Source organism: Falco biarmicus, chromosome 5 (genome assembly GCF_023638135.1).
Source record: "Falco biarmicus isolate bFalBia1 chromosome 5, bFalBia1.pri, whole genome shotgun sequence".
NCBI lineage: Eukaryota > Metazoa > Chordata > Aves > Falconiformes > Falconidae > Falco > Falco biarmicus.
The window spans coordinates 22,902,734-22,922,766 of NC_079292.1; the positions used below are offsets into that span (position 1 = coordinate 22,902,734).

At 39.2% G+C, this 20,033-nt stretch overlaps 1 protein-coding gene across 2 annotated transcripts in view; it reads left to right on the forward strand.

The window, feature by feature from the left end:
* The first annotated feature begins 606 nt into the window (after positions 1 to 606).
* The window catches only part of DMTF1 (cyclin D binding myb like transcription factor 1), a 30,657-nt gene continuing 11,230 nt past the window's right edge, over positions 607 to 20,033 (forward strand). Inside the window, exons 1-11 of one of the 2 annotated variants that reach the window (XM_056339714.1) lie at positions 607 to 788; positions 7,625 to 7,741; positions 8,260 to 8,379; positions 9,301 to 9,395; positions 10,157 to 10,271; positions 13,329 to 13,405; positions 14,899 to 15,056; positions 15,891 to 15,923; positions 17,077 to 17,186; positions 17,914 to 18,142; positions 19,814 to 19,965. In XM_056339714.1, coding sequence (XP_056195689.1) covers positions 7,633 to 7,741; positions 8,260 to 8,379; positions 9,301 to 9,395; positions 10,157 to 10,271; positions 13,329 to 13,405; positions 14,899 to 15,056; positions 15,891 to 15,923; positions 17,077 to 17,186; positions 17,914 to 18,142; positions 19,814 to 19,965 — 1,198 coding nt within the window. In that variant the 5' untranslated portion in view covers positions 607 to 788; positions 7,625 to 7,632. Of the gene's footprint in view, positions 789 to 7,624; positions 7,742 to 8,259; positions 8,380 to 9,300; positions 9,396 to 10,156; positions 10,272 to 10,432; positions 10,565 to 13,328; positions 13,406 to 14,898; positions 15,057 to 15,890; positions 15,924 to 17,076; positions 17,187 to 17,913; positions 18,143 to 19,813; positions 19,966 to 20,033 lie in introns of those variants that run through there. The other variant, XM_056339716.1, reaches the window with a different exon arrangement.

The window sequence follows — 20,033 nt, forward strand, 5'->3', positions numbered from 1 at the left end:
ACAGATTCCACAAACCTCTCCCGAGGCTTTGGGATCCCTGCAGCCTGTGAGCGTGGTTTGCAGGAAAGCTCTTCACAAGGGACAAGGCACATCTTAAAGCTCCCAAGGTTTGGGGGCAGGCACAGCTAGAGGTCCAGCACATAAGGGAAGCAGCCAAAAACCGGCTTTGTGGTAGAAGCCTAAGGAGGTTTTCACACATAAAATCGCAGGCAGGGGATGCCACTCGCCCCCTCCCTCTTTATCTACCCGGTTTGTCAGTGAAGAGGCTCAGCCGGTGGCTTTTTATTGTCAAGGCGCTTTCGAGCACCTAGCCCGTGAGGCAGCATGCACCACAATGCTCAGCCCGCTAGGCGCTTGTTTACTCTCGGTTTGTAAGGCTCGCTTTTTATAATACACCGTATTATTTTTTTTTTTCAGGTCGTCAGGCAGCAGAGAAACGAAGATCAAGCCATGAAGGAAGCACGGACGGAGAAAAGGGTTTCTCCTCAGGGCCGGCCGCAGGGGGCCTTTCCCGCCTCCCCAGCACGGAGCAAAGGAATGCGCCGTGCGCCTTGTGGCGCCGCTGCCTCTGCGGCCCCCGCACCGTGCGCTTTGTGGCGCCGCGTCCGGGCGGAAGCGACGGGGGGGACGGGCGGCGGGCCCTTCCGGCGGGCTCGCGGGCTGGCTGCGCCTTGCCCCGCCGCCGCCTCCGCCTCCCCCACTCGCCGCTCGCTGCCGCTCGGCGCCTCCATCCTGGTACTTGGGAGTCTCCATCCTGGTTTCTCAAGTGCCCGGACCCAAAACAGGAAGTAAGTGCGCGGGGGCCTGCGGGCGGACAGGGCCGGGAGCGGCCCGGCAGGGGCGGTGGCGGCGGAGCGCGGCGGGCTGAGGGGATGGGGAGGGGGAGGCGGAGGCGGCCATGTCCGGCCCCACGCCTCAGTCGCGGCCGGACTGGGCCGGGCCGGGTTGGGCCGGCGGCGAAGCTGGCAGCGCTCTCGGCCAGCACCGTCGCCCGCTGAGAGGACGGGAAAATGGCGGCGGCGGCGGCCCGGGGACCAAATGGCGGCGCTGGCGGCCGGGGGGCAGTGAGGGGCTGAGGCGGGCCCTGAGGCGCGGAGCCGCCGCCTGCGGGGCGCTGCCCCCGCCCTGGGGGCAGTGCTGGGGGCCGGGGCAGGGCGGGCAGGGCCGCTGCCTCCCGCCGCCTCTCCCCTGGGCCGCGGGCCTGGCCAGCGTGCTGCGTGCTGTCGGGAGCGCTGCGCAGGAAGAAATGTGGACGGGGGCTGGCGGGCGACAAAAGCGAGGAAGGCTGGAAATTACCAAACCTTGGGTGCCTGGGGCGGGCGGCGGGCGGGATTTTTGGTGGGGTTTTTGTTTTTTTGGTCTTTCTTGATATTTGTGTTTTAAACTCCCTTCTCTGTAATAAAGGGCCATTTGCACTAACGATTTTAGATTCCCGATTTCCCCTTGCAAGGTCTGCGGTTGGGGTATCCTAAGCTTGTGGCTTTTATCTGTTTTGTTTCATAATCTTTTTTTTTTTTTTTTCTTTTTCCAGCGAGAGTTGTGATTTGAGGTTGCTTGGGGCTCTGTTTTTAAGTGGAGTTTGCCAAGATCAGGGGTTTCATCTAAAAGCAGCAGCAGGCTTTTCTGCTCTAGAGTTATGCTGTCTGTTTTGCCAAAATAAAAGATACCGGTCGGACAAGCCCCTTTTCCCATCCTTTTGGAGTTTTTTCCTTCTATTTGAGGGGTCTTTTTTTCTTAGGTCAGCACTTGGGAACCCTGAAGTGTATTACGCTTATGCTAGCTATCTCTTCAGCTGACAGATAGTATTTGTATGTATTTATTCACAGAGAGTTACCATTGTTTGGCTCCATCTGGCCATTGTAAGTTATGAGTTGAAGTAATCTAGAAAATGCCTTTTGTTTGCCAGTGCTGCTCTGGCCATAGACTTAAGTTGGCTTCTTGACAGCATAGTTAAAATCCCTCTGCAAAACCAGGAGATGTAGACTTTGCAATGAGATGGACACATGTCATTTAGATTCTCATTTTCATCAGTCCACATTAATATAATAATGTCAACAGCTTCATGCTTGTTTTCCGGACGCTTACTGAAACTTTCTGGATGATGTTTTATGACTTTACTAAAAGATTAAACATCAATTAAAACTGTTTAAATAGAATGCCTAAAAATGCTGATTTTTGGCTTAACCACTCAAAATTATAAAGTGTATACCCGCATACAAGAGACAAAGACCTCCATGTGTCCATACTGTATTTTATATACTGAAATAGTCTCTTATTTGTAAGTGTAATTGTCTGGCCATCAGGAGGTTACAGAGCTGTGGCTTTGCTTATCAGTCTTACACCTTGTGCAGTTAGGATAACAAATCAGCTTTTCGTATTTTATTGCATGCTAAATTTCTGTCTGTTGTATATAAAGGTGAAGAAGTTAACTGTGTGCTTAGGATAAAACTGCATTTACATGAAGGAGAAAGAGTATTTATTTTAGTACATATCATACTTCCCAAGATTTTTATCCATAGCCATAGAGTTGTGCCTGAGAGCCATTTTCTGTTATTGAAAATGTGCAACTTCCTGTATTTTTTCTTCTGAAAAAGCTAAGAATTAGCTTGTTTGTTTGTTTGTTTGTTTTCCCCTGTGTAACATTTAAAGCATGCTCAGTGCCTTTTATTAAAATATCGATGGATAGGCTGGAGCTCATGGAATTCTGCCAGTTTTGGATCAATGCAAATAACAGTTTGTCCCATTGTGTCACCCATACATTCAGTTTCTGTGATGGCCCACTTCTCAAAATACCACTGACGAATAGAATGTAACTGTTCCTAAAGGACTGTAATCTAATGCTGGTACAGTTTAATAAATCTTTCTATGCCTTGAACTCAGGGTCCTTCTGTTTGATATCTGTTTGGTTTGGTCCCCTCTTAGGTTCTCTGTTGCAGCTGTTAAAGACAGTTTTTGTGTGGTGGAATTTTACATTTCAGCAGAACCCATTTCTTAAATAATAGCATCAGAGAATTGGTACTAGCTGAATAGTAGAAACTCCTGATTATATATTGGAAGTATGACTTGACCGGATTATACTAAACATTCAGGCTTCCTTAAGTATGAGGTGTATGAGGTCCTGTAATGACTTTGTTTCCTTTGTGTAATTACTCTTAAATGCCTTGACATCCCAGTGCCTTCCATGTGATTGTTCCAGTTAAATGCATCAGTAGCCTCCCTTAATAAACTTTGATGTTGCTTCTTTACAGCATTTAGTGAAATATACTTTTTAATTTTTGCCCAGTGCAGAGAAAACAGCTTTTAATACAATTCCATGCAGAAATTCAAAAAGTTACAACAGTCCACAGACGACTAGATGTAACATTCAGTTAATAACTAGGCATAATGACAAAATTCTGTCTGCAAGGGTAAAAATACTGGTTCTTAGAAGTGCTTAAGTTTTACAGCCCACAGAATAATTGAGCCCATCTGCCTGATGAAGATGATTAGAATTACAGGAATTTTGTATAAAAAATGTTCATGTTTTTTGTAACTTGGTATAAAATCAGCTTTGTGGGGTTTTTTTTCCTGCCTAAATCTGCTGCATGTTTCCCAGAAAAATAAGAACGGCTGTAGTATGTGGGTTTCATGGAAAATTTATATTGGAATTCTATATTAAATTACTCTTGTCGGGGAATTATTTTCCTCTGTCTGTTTGGTTGCATGTTGAAACCTATTTAGAATTGTAATGCAACTCTTAAAAATGTTGAGTTTGGTAAATAACTCTCAAAAGTCTTAACAGGGCAAAAAATGCTTATTAAATTTACACTGATTCTAAGGTGCTATCTTAGAAATTTAAGATTATTCTGTCTTCACTGCATTTCGTAATAAGCATCGACACTGTTAGTGTATGTGCTTCCAACAGTGTTCTCTTCCCCCACAAGCTAATGCCCTCCGTCAGAACATAAAATATTAGTGGTAGATTGGTATTTCTATGAAGAATGTGTTTGAATCAAGGATTAAAGAAAAGTCGTGGCTTATGCATTTAAAATTAATGCAAGCTTTTTGTTTTAAATAGAAATCAATGCATTTTGAAAAAGCATACTTGGTGAAGTTAGGAAAGGAAGGTGATATTTTGGAGGTGGCGAGACTACTCATGCTGTAGTTACCACTAATTAAGAAACCTTGGCTGTCATTAACTTTGTATTTAACTTTTTCAAGAGCAGATGTATAGTGGATGTGCAGGTATCTGTATGGAACAGAATTCACATGGCACATCCTGAAAGACCCCTGTGGTGGTACAGCATTGTTTAGCATGGCTTCAGCTGTCATGCCATGATAAATGAAGGACATCGGGTGAGTACAGTGTCCCTACAGCCAGTATCAAAGAAGCCTGCATCAGAGGGCGTTGTCTCCTGCAGCAGTTGTCTCCTGTGCTTACTCCACTGAGCTTGCTGAAAACTCCCAAGTGGTCCCATTAATGTCATATTTGATGTATCTTCAGCATACATGGTAGTTCTGTCATCATTTAAGTGTAAAGCAGTGTTTTTTATTATAAGGTCTGGAGATTGTTTCCTATTCACCCAGAAGAATCACTGCAGTTACTTAAGATTTTTTTCTCACCTTTCGGTCACTAATTCAAGTCTTCATGGGTTAGCATTCCTGTCCTGGTGTAAATGTGTCTTACAAAACCAAGTTTGTTTCCGTCAGTTTTCTTGTATGTGTACTGTAATGAATAAAAAATAATGTCCAAAATACGCATTTGACTTTGAGTTGGCTCCTTCTGTTTTTTTCAGTCAGTTTTGAGCTGAGGTCCAAGGCTATATCCATTACAGTTGATGGGATTTTTTCAAGTCAAATGAAGGATTTGGCTCTAAAGTTTTTATCAAGGCTTGACTATAATTATTACCTTCACTCAGAAAATTTGAGATAGCTAAATCTCAAGTATCTGACACAGAACATTACTGGTTTTTTTCTGGAGAGCCTGCAGTTACTGTTGGAATAAACCATTGTTGGGGGATAGGCAAACAGTTAGAAAACCTTGCACAGCCCAGGAATTACGTTGAAGAGTCCTTCTTAGGTGATCACAGTTCCTTGAACAACTTGCCGTGCACAGTTCTTGATGCTTTGTTAGGAGTACCTGGGAGCTCAAGCTGACAACTGTAGACGTCTAACTTGATCAGAAGAATCAGTGCTGCTTTTAGATGTGGTGCCTCAGCTATTGTCTGTTTAGTTCTGTTACAACTCTTGTTTGTATGGAAGCGTCAGGGCAGCACCTATTGATGATGGTGTATCCTACCCACCTTTGAAAGAAGTGCCAGGTTTGGGTGTATGGACTCCTTTAATGCTGCATCCTTCTCTAACATGGCAAACCAGCAAGGGAGAGAATGCGAATGGGCAAACCTAATTAGTCGGTGGTTTTAATTTGGGAACCTAATCCTATAAACCTATTCTTTGATCCTCAGCAAATCCTGATGAAACAATGACCTAGCTTTGCTCTCTTTGTATTGAGTTTTCAGTGTTCTTTCAATAAAAAAGAAGAAATGGTCTTCTGTATCTTCTGCTGTGGATGGTGCTATAGTTTCTACTGCTTCTAGATCAGCTTTAGGTGAAGTATATGATAGACACGTTTTATAAAAATAAATTTTATGTCTTTCAAGCCTTTATAGTGGTGAGAAGAAAGATAGGTGCTTTCAGCTGATCCTAGAAAAATAAATGTCATCACTTTCTGTTCACGTAAAATTAAAGGGACAATCCTCCATGGCATTTCAGGTAACTTTGGGAATTTTTACTCCAGCATTCTTTGTAGTAAAAGTTACTCAGAAAGTACATACAAACATGAAAAAGAGAATCTGTCTGTTTCTTTTGGTCCTCCAGAATGATACAATTTGTTCACTCCCCCAAAAAGCTAAATGAATAGCTCAAAACTGGGTTGAAGAGGTCTGCTAATTTAGCTATAACACTTTGGATTTCTTTCTTAATGTTTTAGAGTTAAGGGTGCATTTTTTGGTTCTTAAAAATCGGTTCTATAGCCATGCAGCAAACATCACTTCTAGTAAAGTATAGGGCAGAGGCTGTAGAACTCAGAAGCAGATGAATCCCAAGGAAGTTATTGCCTCCTATGCTTGTATGTGGCAAGGAGCTGCTGTTGATGGTAGATACGAAAGTAAATTTGAGAACCCTCTCATTTGAAATTTCAACAGTATCCGAAATTGACGTGTTCAGAAGGGTAATACCACTTCATTCTAGGAATCGGTCACTACCTGCGCTTAAAGATGGGCCAAATTTCATCAAGCCTGAGAAGTGAAAAGTAATTTTATTGGAAGACTGGCAGTAGTGTTATTCTTCCAAGGAAACGCTGTTCTTGGGAATCTTCAACACCAAAGAACATGTTTTCTGAATAAAAATTAAATAATTTCCTGCCAAAGCCATATTGTTAACATTAGACGGGGGATTTAAAATCCAGGTTGTAAATTCCACCTGCGTATGGATACATGGATATTCCTGCTTGGTACATGGAAGCTTTGTAGTGTAATTGTGATTGATTGGGGTTTTTTTAAGCTATGGTCTATGGTTGGGGTTTTTTTAGTAATGTAAGTTAACATTGTTGATAACAGTATTTTGGCTTCAAAATAAAAGTTGCAATTAACTTTTTTCCTGTTGTTGACATGTGAGAAAACACATAAGAAGGACTGAGCTCTTCACGGAGAAATTGAAGATATTTACTTTTTACAAATCTCTGCCAAAGACAGTCACCAAACCCCGGTGTTCAAAACTGATGAAGTGATTGCAAAGCTGGGTATTTTAGATGTGATTTCATGTAGATTCTGCAGCAGAAAAGGCTACGTTTCTTTCTACTTGGTGGATAACACCTTTTTTGTTTTATTTCAAAATTAGTAATAGCACGAGTTTACACTGACGTTCTTACAAGTTTTGGGTTTTTTCATGGTATTTTTATAGTGGAAATGAGATTATCAGAAGCACTTTGTATTGGCCTAGTTCACTGACTAGTGTATACAGCTTACCCTGGATAACTTATTTTCTGCATGGTTTTTTATACTGGTGATCGCTTGCACCCAGTTTTTCTGTTGCTCATGTAGTTTCAATGCTAAAGAAAAAATACAAGCTTCACAATTATTTATGTGCATGGAAGGAGAATAAAACTTTGCAACTTTATGTATAAATAGTGCAGCTATGAGTAGTACAAGATTACAGAAATATTTCTCCATCTTGACTAGCTTAGGTTATGTAATAGTAAAATTATTAAATGAGCAGTGGAACAAATATTAGTGAGAAAAAAAGTAATAGCCTAGGTTTGTATTTAAAAAAAACCAACAACAAACAACAAAAAAATCCCAAACCAAACAGTAGTAGATTACAAATGTCCTGAATAGGGAATTTGGGTACTATTTTAAACTGGAAAAGTAACTGAAGCTATCTGATGTTTCCCTGTGCAACATATAAGTCTACAGGAAAAATAAAGGCAGGTGAATGTCTGAAACTGGAGTTTTTCATGTAAAAGAACATACATACATCCGTCATTCTCTGGGGGAGTTTATGCTGGTTGGTTGAGATAAAGGAAGCAACATTACGATCACAGTGGCAGTCTGACTGCAGAAATGTAACCTGTGTATTGCTCTTTCAGGTTTGAGTATGAGCACAGTCAAAGAAGAGTCTGACACAGTGACAATAGAAACCGTGAACTCTGTGACTTTGACTCAGGACACTGAAGGGAACCTTATACTTCATTGCCCTCAAAATGGTATAGAATTGTACTGCATAGTATTTTTTTTCTTTTTTCACTGGTCCAACCATCATACTTCCCTGTCCCCAAATCCTGTGAGTTACTTGGACTCAACTTACTGTGCTGCAGTTTGTTCTGTTTCAGTTTAAAGAAGGATGAAGTGTCAAATTAGGTGTAAATCACAAAATTCTGTGTGTATGTGCCCAACAGGGATATAACTATCCTGATTTATTTTAGTGGAAGTCAGTTCTTAGAACCGAGCATGTACCCAGAGTTCTCTAGATGTAGGGGACTGGTTTGTGTGTGATGGACTGCATATGGAATGTACAAAGAAAATCTCACAGATAATGTGTGTTGAAGAAAGCATGTGAACTGTTGTTTCCCATAACTCAGACCAGCTTCCTGGTCAGTAGTAAAGCACCGAAGCAACCTATCACATTTGCTTCCGCCTTTTGTTTTGGGCTGCTTTGGTAGCAGAACTTTCTCCGAAACTGTTTTGTTAACAGAAAGTAACCTGTGTATGTTTCTGTTGTTAGAAGCTGATGAAGTAGACTCTGAAGACAGCACTGAACCTCCACACAAGAGGCTTTGCTTATCAGAGGATGATCAAAGCCTTGATGATTCCACTCCATGCATTTCTGTTGTTGCAGTTCCAAGTAAGTTCTTTTATGTACTCTTCTAACAAATGTTTCTGTTGGTAAAGGTTAAAAGTGGACTTTTTGGATCGCGTTACAATATTTTGCATGGTTTATCAATATACTTGGGTATCATCCTTACCTCATAGAGCCTTGAATAGTTTTGCAGCAATTGTTGTCTACACAGTACTGTTAAAGTAAACCTGCCTTACAGATAAAGGCCTGCAGACACAGGTATATTGGATAAGTTGAAGGATAAGCGAATGAACAACAAACTAGATGCTGTCCATCTGCAATTAGGGATTTTTAGTGATCAAACAGCAGCTTTTGCATGTTTTATAATATTGAGACATATGATGTTTTTAAGGCAGAGATTGTTGTACAAAAGATAGGCTGAGGACTGAATTAGTCTTAAGGAAGTTGACTGAATATTGAATAGTTCAATATAATCTCCCAAAGGGAGGCAAAACCAGATCCAGCAAGTTAAAATACCAGTTTACAATACCTAGAGCAGTTGTTTCATGGAACTTAGTAGAAACTCCTTAGAAATAAAGGCATTATCATGTTGAAGTTGAAGGGAAAAAGAATGCAGCCAAAGGATTTGAACATTGGCCTTTAGTAACTGGAAAATACTGAAGATAGGGCTGGAAAGGGAGCATTAGTACAGTTCCAATGTTTGCACCAAATCAAACACTTTGTATTTATACGTTTCACATTGTCTTAATTGTAGTCAAGTATAAAACTGAAGGTTTCAAAACCCATATCTAAATTTTATGAAGAGAAGGAGTTGATAATCATTTTGATGATTATACTGTGTCAACAAATAATTACCAAATAAGGCCTCTTCAAAATTTCCATTGCAAAGGTAGCACTATATAAAACCTGTAGCATGCATAAAAAAATACAGGAGTAAGGTAGGCAATTAACTTATCCATTCTGAAGTTTCAGAAAATGATCAGAGCTTTGAGGTGACCATGACTGCTACCACTGAGGTAGCTGAAGATGAGATTAACGAAGGAACTGTCACTCAGATTCAGGTACAGTAAAACTTCAAAATTGACCTTTTGGTGTACATTTTTATTTAAATGGAAATGAAAAGGGAAACAAATAGCGGAAAGGGGTTATTAAAGTAATAAGGTTATTTTTAGTGTGACATTAATGTATTTGAGCGTAGATCTCGTTTGTAAAATATTGGTCTAGAAAACTGCAATTGAATCGTTTTATATATGACAGAGGTTATTTGTAGTGTAACTTACTGCCCAAAGAGCAATACAGAAAACAGCAATAGATATAACCCTCCACTGATAATTACTTGCTCTGTGGTGGTCCACATATAAAACAATTTTATCTGGTATTTCTGTCATTCTTTGATTATAAATTAAGCTTTATAACAGGCCTAAATACACTTTGTTTTGTCACCAATCCTAACAGTTTCATACGGTTCTCATTGTGGGTGTACCATGTTTACAAGTTCTAGATCAGAGATGGTGGACACAGTGCTCTTTCTGCCAAAGCCAGTGAGACTGTTCCTATTCACTGTACATTAAACAGGATGAAGAATGATATCTAATAAATTCTCACAACATCTGTGTGTTAAGATGCTAAATCTCACTCAGGTGTTTAAGAAAGGTGAATGTACTTTCAATGCAGTATCTAAAAAGTGGCACTTTCTGAGCAGTCAGCAACGTGACTAGGTGTGCTGGTTTAATTGTCCTTCAAGTTATGCCTCCATGTTAAATGCGAGGTGGTAGAAAGCACTGAAGATCTTACAGGATGATATCATATTGGTCTTTTCAAGATTCTTCAGGATGAACAACTGGATGAAATCTCCCCAATGGGCAATGAAGAAGTGTCAGCTGTTAGTCAAGCCTGGTTCACTACTAAAGAGGATAAGGATTCTCTAACAAATAAAGGTAGGACATTTCAAATGCAGTTCTCCCAAGCTGTAAAATGGTAAGCTATTCCAAATGTCTCAGAACATTTTACAGGTTGCGTAAAGTAATCTCTGGTCTGGCTTTTTCAGTGAAGGTAGTTGAGAAGACTGAGTCTAAAAATGCTGCGAGATCCCATGCATTTTCTTCACCATCTCTCTTACATTTTGTATGCAAGAAGGAAGCTGGAATACCAGATACACTTGGAGAGGAAGAGGGACCACGCTTTCAGTGGTGACAGTGGTTCTAGTGGCCGTGGTAGAAAACTGCTGTAGGTAATGTGTCGGCACATGCAGGGCAGACAGTTGTGCATGCTCCGTTTGCACTTCTACTTGGTTAGGAGATGGGAAGCTGCAGTCAGAGAAGGATGGACCAGGAAAAAAAATCAACCTGCACTCAGGTTAATCCATCTTTCCCCAAGTAGGGCTTATTAGTCTGGCTACCATGTTGTGGTTCATATTAAAGTTTCTGAAGTGAGTTGTTTCAGGGGTGGAGGGGTCATGCAGACCAGATTCTACTGAAATAATCACCACTACTCCACTACTTCTAAAAATGTGCCCCACTGGCATTACTCTCTTTCAAAATGTATCTGCGCAATCATGTAGTAGTTGTTGAACTTCGGAGCTCCCCACCCCACAGCAAATGTCTTTTTAAACCTAGACAAAAAATTTAGTGTCAAATTAAGCCATGTCTCTCCAGTTTCATCTCTCTACTATTTTTCTTACTCTGACTTTACCTCTTTCTAGGGATGAAAAAAAATCCAATCTTTTTCAGTCAGTCCAAAGTAACTCCCTTTTTTATTGGAAAACTTCAGGAAAAAAAGTAATGGTTTTCTCTCCCAGAAGCAAATGATCTCTTACTCAGTGAGCTCTACTCCAGAGACCTGCGTGTACTGCTGAGTCAGTGAGAAAATACGGGGAGGCCTGCAGAACCTGGATGTCGGATATGGAAAATTCAGAAGAGGGGAACTGAGCAACTCTGTCAGTGACCACTTACTGATCCCAAGTGTGCACTGACAGTTGCTTCTAACAGCCAATAAATAATTTCTCCCCATTTTCTTTGTCCTTCTTATTTATTAGATTTATAGGGCTTCAAAAGTCGATATTCAGTGTTCAGTCCAAGGACTGGGGAAGAGACAGGAAAGCAAAGAGGTTGCTCTGCATCACAGCACTGAGGCAGTTGGGTAGAAGTAGTGAGAAATCCTATTGCTACAGTTCCAGTGCTCTAGGGTGAGAAGCAGCACAGAGATCATGATCTTTACAGTAGTCAGTGGGAAAGGACCTTGGTTGGGAGCAGCTTATTTTCAGCTGTGACTGGAGGAGTATGTACTGGTGATTTGGCAAAGAAAGGAGTGACTGTTCTAATTTGACTTGGTGGCCTCATATTTGATGTGTGCCTTGTTAAATATATTAGAAACTTAATGCCTTCGTAGCTGTCTCACAGGCATATCAACTGACCATATATCACAGGTAGCATTTATAATTGGGAATGAATGAAGGCATTAAATTTGGTAATTCTAATGAAGAGATTAATAACTCGAAGACATTTCCAATAAAATATGCCAAGAAAAATATTTGAGAATCCATACTAGCAGAACTTTTCTTGGGGTTTCCATGTTTAGTGACAGAGATCAGCTGTGGAGGAAGCCCAGTGCATCTCCTTTTACATTAGCGAGGAGTTTGACATGTGTTGCCTGAGCTAATAATTTTATAGCACTCCACCTAGTAATGCTTTCTTTCAAGACCTGTAGGCAGGTTATAATAATCTTGGCATTGAATATGCAGACACATGAAGTGCAAAATATATGTCATTTTCCTAAAATAGTTAGGTATTAACGGTTAGTCCATGTGAAGAGTATCAGTGTCCCTTTAAGTCAGTTCAGATGCTTGGATAGAGATGTGAATCACAGCTACAGTGGTAGATTATTGTTTTGTCTCTGTAGGTTTGGAAGAAGAGATTGAAGCCATCAGGCACAAGGGAAGAGTTTTCTCGCATCAGTTCCAACAGTATTAGTAATAATGCTTGTACTTTTCATTATAATTGGATTTGAGTAAACAATCTCTTTGGTGCGTTCTGCCTCTCAGCTGTGGTAATTAGCAGGCTGAGAAGGAAGTACCCTGATTTTTCTGACCAGAGATGGGCAGGTAGCCAGCACACACCAGTATGTAAACTGGGTCACCAGTATAATCTTAATTATAAGTGATCATTAATATTAAGTATGGTATGAGCATGAATGGAGAAAAAGAGGAATCTGTATGTAGATTTAGGGTAGGAATGTTTTGATCTTTTATTGATAGACTTGAGGTTTGAAATTTTCTCTGAATAAAATTGATTGGTTTTGCTTTTGAAGCTTAGCTGGCATTGTAGTTACTAAGGGCATAGACAAAGACAAAACATGATGTTTGTTTCTATTGGTTTCCCACTTTTTAATTGGGGAAAAAAAACCACTTGCCTTGAGTCTTCATCTTGACTGTGACCACTGGGCATTATTCCTAATGCATAAAAAGAAGAGAGATATGGACCAGCGTGTCACAATGGACTAGGTAGAGCATTTATCTCTATGAAAAGCACTCACAGTAGGTAGCACCACTCACATGTTGGGAAATGATAAGGCGTATAAGAGAACTCGGTGTTGTTGCCAGGTCCTCAGGTAATACTAGGAGTCACATTTTAAGTCCCAGCTTCTGGAATCACCTGCTTGGAAGTTTCAGCTGTCAGTTTAAAGACAGAAATTTTCTGGATGTGGCTGAAGGGAAAGCCTGAAAATGTGACTTGACAGCAAATAGAGGAATGCATGTTCTGTTTTTAAAAAGTGGATGTTTTAGAAGAGGGGTCTGACTGACTCACATTATGTAAACATAAGTTGACAGTTACTAGGGGTTGTTTATCAATTCTGAAAGAACATTGTTTAATTGTAGTTAAAGTAGCTAAAATTACTTTTTTCTTCATTAATTGTAGTGAGGGTCATGTTTTCTGATATTTCTGTTCTTGTTTTGCTGACTTTCACTTCAGTAATTAGTTGGTCATTTCTATTTTCAGGCCATAAGTGGAAGCAAGGGATGTGGTCAAAGGAAGAAATTGACATTTTGATGAGTAACATTGAGCGTTATTTAAAGGTATGTGTTAGCATATGTTATCTGCTAGTTGGTGTGGTGATGCAGCTCCTGTTAGAAACCAGCTTCCCTTAGTACTCCCCAGAATATGCAATAAGCGATTCTGATCAGTTCCCAGTAGAAATGGTCATTGCTCATTTGAAATACATAAGAAAATTGTATCCATATACAGGATTTAAGACTACTTACTGAATATAACATTTTATATTTTTTATATATATATAAAAACATTTTAAAATTTTATATCAGGATATTTGAGTGGCTTAATCTGTTTCTCTGAATATACATCACTCATGAAAACTTTGGTGAAGACAGAGGAAAAAAATTTAGTAGTAGAGATAATTTTCCTTACAAAGCATTGAATACAACTTCCAGACTTCTTTGATGCCTTATCTGTATTTGTTTACTACACTGCAAGGATGCCTGTATCTGCTGTCTTCCCCTTAATATATTGGTGTCAGAGTGCTGTGTAAAAATAGGCATGCAGTTAAGCTGACAGTGATAATTGCCCGTAAGTCATATTTGTGGTAGGCTTACCACTGAGGATATTTGAGCTGAGCCCTTACAGCTGAAAATTTATAGCTTGGATATTACAGGATCACCATCCTTCATTTGTGGATCAAAAAAAGCCCTGAATTTAGACTTCATTGGTGTAAAAATTCTCAGAATTTGTTGTGGAAAGTGTGCCTGCTTTTACATGTATTAGAATTTCTGCCACAAAATCATTAAAATAGGTAATACTGTTTTTTAAATCCAGAGAAGCTTTTTTAAGCTAGCTAAATATCTTTTTTTAGTTACTGGTATCTCACTTGATTAATTATTTTCCCATTTGTCTGCTTTCTTGTACTGCTTCAAATAATTGAAATATAAAGACTTTTAGTTTAAGCTGAAGTTAAACTAAAGCTTTTCTTTTATACTTAACTCCAGTGGTTTTGTATGTAATTTACTTTGAGTTTCCATTAGAACAAGAAGAGTAGTTTAACTGAAAAAAAAAATTGCTTTCAGATAAGGAATATCCAAAATTGTGTAATAAATTGATACAGTACTGTTTGACAACCTTCCCTTGTATGACCCCAGGCTAATTCCACCACAGTGTATTTTCCGTGATGTTCTAAATGATGGTTCAATTTTTGATCTTAAATACACATTGGAGAGATTTTTTTTTTAATGTGGATGAAGGTTAGAGCTTCCATGTCTACCTGGACTCCAGTGTAAAAAAAAAAAAAAAAACCCAAACAAAAACAAAAACAAACAAAAAACCAACCAACCACCAAAACCTAGTATTCAAGGGTTTGTATTTGAGGTAGCTAATTTATAAATACTCCATTTAACTTTTGGACAGTAGTATTTGTGATACATAGAAAGTTGCATAATAGCATACTAGGCTTCAATACTTCAATACTTCGTGTGCTGCTTTTTGATTTCTAGGAGACTTTAAGGTGTTTTGTTTGTGGTTTGTTGTTGTTTGTTGGTTTTTTTTAAATGCTTTCTTCTAGGCCCGTGGAATAAAAGATGCCACTGAAATTATATTTGAAATGTCAAAAGATGAAAGAAAAGACTTTTACAGGACAATAGCTTGGGGTCTGAATCGACCGCTCTTTGCTGTCTATAGAAGAGTTCTTCGCATGTATGATGACAGAAACCATGTTGGAAAGTATGAAAACCTCTAATGCTGCATGGTTTTATTGGTTTAAGTAGGGTCATGTATTTAATGTTTGACATGTTATTTGTGAGTCAGAAGATTCTAACCAAACAGACCTAGCTCTTGCTAATCATAAATCACTTCTGCTGAATTCTGGTAGATCAACCATGACAATAGTTGTGTTAATTTGATGGTATCCATGAGTGAAAACCAAAAAAAAACACCAAAAAACCCCAAAATAAGGATGCAGAGAGGATTCTGATATGATTGGAAGACTGACACAAGCATGGATCTGCTGAGGTGTGGTTTCTTTCTAGAGCTGTGACCTTGAGCTAATTGATCTTCATCCCTGTGCCCTTAGTTTTGCCCACTGGTAAAGCAATGGGTAAGGTGCCATCCAGAAGTGCTGAAAAGGATGTTAGATTTTAGCTTTTAAAAGTAGTTGAAAATTACAAATACCATCTTATGCTGATTGTTGGGGGTTTTAATGTAAAATCAGCTTTATGGTGATTCTGAACAGAGACAGGACAGAAAAAATAGCTGTTTAGTTGAGAGACTAATACACAAAGTTCTAATTCTATTCTTAGTAGTCAGATCTCTGAGAATGAGGAATTTTGCTTGCAAATGAGAGGAACGTTAGACCAAATAACCCTAGGAATATGTACCAAGGTGGAACATGGCATTTGTTCTTCAAGTTCTTGAAGCATTTAGTCAGATGGTTTCTTACATCTCAAATTCCTCAATCTCTTGTTGCAACTAAATATGTACTGTGTGGTTAGTAAAACAAAAATATTTATGCCGTATGCTTTGTTTAAAATAATGTATTTTTATTTACCTGTTGCTTAGGTATACTCCTGAGGAAATTGAAAAACTTAAAGAGTAAGTCTTTTTATTAACAAGATCACACTACTTTGTTTATATCTAGTAGCTTGAGAGTTTTTACAGGTTTTGTTTCACGAAATCACTAAAAAGTTACAAGTAAATTTCCTGCTCCAACTGTCAGAAAACAGTGGTCATCAAATTAATCTGAAGAGAAAGGAAACAACATTTGGATTATTTTTTTGTATTTTCTAATGTGTATTCAGGACATAAGCAATATGCAATAAAGTTCTAAAGCAAGCCTTCTGTTTAAACTAGTAATGTTTTGGATTTTTGCAGGCAGTCAACATTTGTTTGTGAAAAACAGAAATTCCCTTTCTTTAGGAAATCTGAGTAAAGATTGTTTCTAAAGAAAGTGGAAGGTCAAGGATAGAATCTCTCTTGTGAAGGTATTAAAAAGGTACATGAATTGTCAGTAAGGCTTTTTGATTTTTGTCCATGAACTTGATAGATCAAAGAAGAGGGGCTGCAGACTTTTATCTTCCCTTGCACCTTTCCAGGTTGAGCAGTTTGAAGAAACCAAGTTGGGCTGAAGGAAAGAAGGGAGTATATTTCATTGTGTTGATGGATATGTTTGGATCAGTTTAGCTGGTTTGTGTCATTCACAAGCTGCCTGTGGTTCAGATGTGTCAGAAGTAGTCATGGCTGAACATGTTAAGCAACCTGTTGTCATGTGTGGGAGGAAAATAATAGTTAAAATTATGAACATGATTTTGCAGTGTTCTGCTTCATTTCAGTTGTAGGATGTCTGGGTTTTTATCAGGCCTTATTTAGATTTCTCAAATGATCTCTATACCACCTGAAAACCCTTGAGGAACATGTGTAGAACAGATGTTGGCTGTTTATCTAAACATTCATACTGTGTTTAACACAGTAATTATGCCTCACAACCTTCCTGCAAGACAGTTAGATATTAAGCATTTTATAAGTGAGTATCCTGTGGTTTAGCTGGCCCAAAAGCTAATAGCTTCTAGAAATACATAGAAAAACTGTCAGTGATGATAGAAAATATGAATATGGTAGTATCAAAGTCAGTCCCCATTCTGTTTTTAAGCCTGTAAACTGCACGTGTGTCCTGGTTTTATTAGAGCATATTTGATATTTTGGTAATCTCATAACTGGATATAGTGCTAATGAGCGTGTTTCTGTTTAGGCTGAGAACAAAGCATGGTAACGATTGGGCCACAATAGGAGCTGCACTGGGGAGAAGTGCTTCATCTGTAAAAGATAGATGTCGACTGATGAAGGATACCTGCAACACAGGTGAGGTAAATGCTGGTGTCGGTAATGGCTGTTCTACTTAAAACTTTGTCATCTTTGCCTTTGTCAGTGGTGTTTTCAGACATGTGTAACTCTGAACCCAGGAACTTAAAATGTGAAATCTGGGACCATTTTTAGAACATCTTTGGTACAGGTTTCTGCAGTTTCACTTCTGAAAGATCAGAACATACGTTTATGCCACAAGAGCATATTTTGTTAAGGTGGATTAAAAAGTACTTTTCCTTGTGTTTAATGTTTATAAACATGCATTGTATATTTGGTATCAGTTAAGAGACAGATGTGCTTTAGGAATAAAGTATTGTTTACTTTGTAGTGCATATATTCAAATGGAAGGAAAATGTAGTCACACCTCATGTGATTACTGTATATTGAATTGTTGCATGGTTTATTTGCTTCAACTCATACAATTCAGGTAGCTTAGACCAGTTTGCTCAATATTTTGGTAAGTTCTGTGTGGCTTCATTCATCTGTGTGAAAGGAAGAGAAGAGAAACTTGGTAGCAAAACAATGGAATTACGCATTTGTTACTCAGGAATGGCTGTAATATATATTGTTAGTAAGTAAAAACAGTTAATATTTTCTTCACAGGTCAATATTTACATCTGGAATAAGGTGTTAGGCACTGAAGATAAATGTCTGGTGACATGTTATGGATCAGAACAGAGGGCATCTTCTTTTAGTTAAGTTGGAGGGCTTTTCTTTCTTTCAGGGAAGTGGACAGAGAAAGAAGAAAGAAGACTAGCAGAAGTAGTACATGAGCTAACTAGCACGGAACCGGGTGACATTGTCACACAAGGTGTATCGTGGGCTGCTGTGGCAGAACGGGTTGGGACGCGCTCTGAAAAGCAATGCCGCTCTAAATGGCTCAACTATCTCAACTGGAAACAAAGTGGGGGCACTGAGTGGACCAAGGAAGATGAAATAAATCTGATCTTGAGGTTTGTTATTTTAGTTACTTTTAAAGGTTTGTAATACATGACTCTAGCAGGATTCCATTGGGGTCCATTTTGCTGGTTTCTGAGACACTAAAAACTCTAGAACCCTCCAAAAATCACTACTGTGTTTATAGTTCCCAGAGATTTATTATTGAACATATTTTTTGTTTTTTGTTTTTTTAGTGAATATTAGTGTTCGTGAAAGGTGTCAGATTGAAAACCCTGGAGACTGAAGTCTTCTTTATTCCACAGAAAAGGTACAGCACAGGCAGCGACCGTGCAAGCTTCCCACACGTTGCCCCACCAATGCGCTTTAACCCTTCACTGGAGGGTAGTTCAGTCTCCCTGCCCGTTCAGTCCTTGGCCTCTCTGCAGAGATGACCAACAAGGGTCAAGTGTGGTGGTGGTTTCTGTGATGTGGACATCTTGTCTACAAAGAACTAAACTGAGACTGCAAATTAATTTCATGTAGGCCACCAAACACTGATTGGATATCAGCATCTTTGCATTTGAACTGGCAACCTGGTAGTAACTTTGGAAATCTTTTGCTCTCTCCAGTCCTCCTCCCATTTTGAATGCCTTTACCTCAGGCTTTTTAGCCAGTGGATTTTTATGGTTGATAGTTTTGGGTGAGAATAAAAAGCCTAGACATCTAGGGAATGTGAGCATTATTTACAAAGCAATATTCACTACTAATTTACTGAAGCTCTTTGACATGAACTCAAAATAAGTAACCTGATTCCAGATTGAAGAATGTGCTGGTTATAATTCTTCATATTTCTGTACAAATGGTATCTGTTTTGGTCTGTCCAGATATTCTTAACTCATCCTGCAGGGTTGGTTTTGGTAGGTTTTTTCTTTTTCCTTTTTTTTTTTTTCCCATTTATTTAGCTAGCAAGGATGTTTAGTGCTGTTGCTTGGTTTGTGAAGAGAAATGCTCTTAACTTCCACAAAAATCTTTTCCCCTCTCACTCCCCTCCTTTCTCATATACTCCATGTGTAGATGAGCTGGAGGCAAATCAAAGCTATTTATAGTTTTCAAAACAGATTTTGGTAGAATCCAGTGTGTGTATAACATCTGCAAAAATTATGTGAAGACTGTCCCTTACCTGGAGAGCCTTATGGGACTGATTTATGAGGAACTGCTTAATATTGTGGTTAACTTGATCTGCTTTGGCTAAGAAGCATCTGAGAGGAGGCAAAATTCTGTTAAGGACGGATGAGTGTTATTTAGGAGAAAACAAGTAAATATCATAACATGAAATTAATTAAGTGAAGGTTCAGAGTGAATCTTGGGAAGTATTTCCTGCCTTGGAGATATGTTTGGGGAATGGTTTTCCAAAGAGAAAAGATGCGAGTACCATCATTTGGAATGCTTCACAATAATCTGGTCAAAGTCCTAATGTGTATGTAAATAAGGAGAATAATCCTGCATGGCAAGGAGATGGACTGGATCATCTAACAAGTCTAGTCCATCTTCTGTTGTTTATGATTCTGCTTGACCTCTGGCAGCGTGGAGCCTTGGAAGCCTGTGTCAATTCATGAGCTCTGGTAGGCTATTCATTAGCATGCCGTTTTGCCGCTGTTAATGTGTGACAAGACCGGAGATGTGCAAGACCACTTCCAGTCTGGAGGGTAGTTTCTAACAGGTAAATATTTTCTGTATCCTGCCAGGATAGCGGAACTTGAAGTTTCTGATGAAAATGACATCAATTGGGATTTACTAGCTGAAGGATGGAGTAGTGTACGCTCACCACAGTGGCTCCGGAGTAAATGGTGGACCATTAAAAGACAGATTGCAAACCACAAAGATGTTTCATTCCCTGGTAATGTACTACTTGCACACTTGTCTTCTAACAGCTCCTTTCACAAATGTCAAAGGAATAAGGCTGCA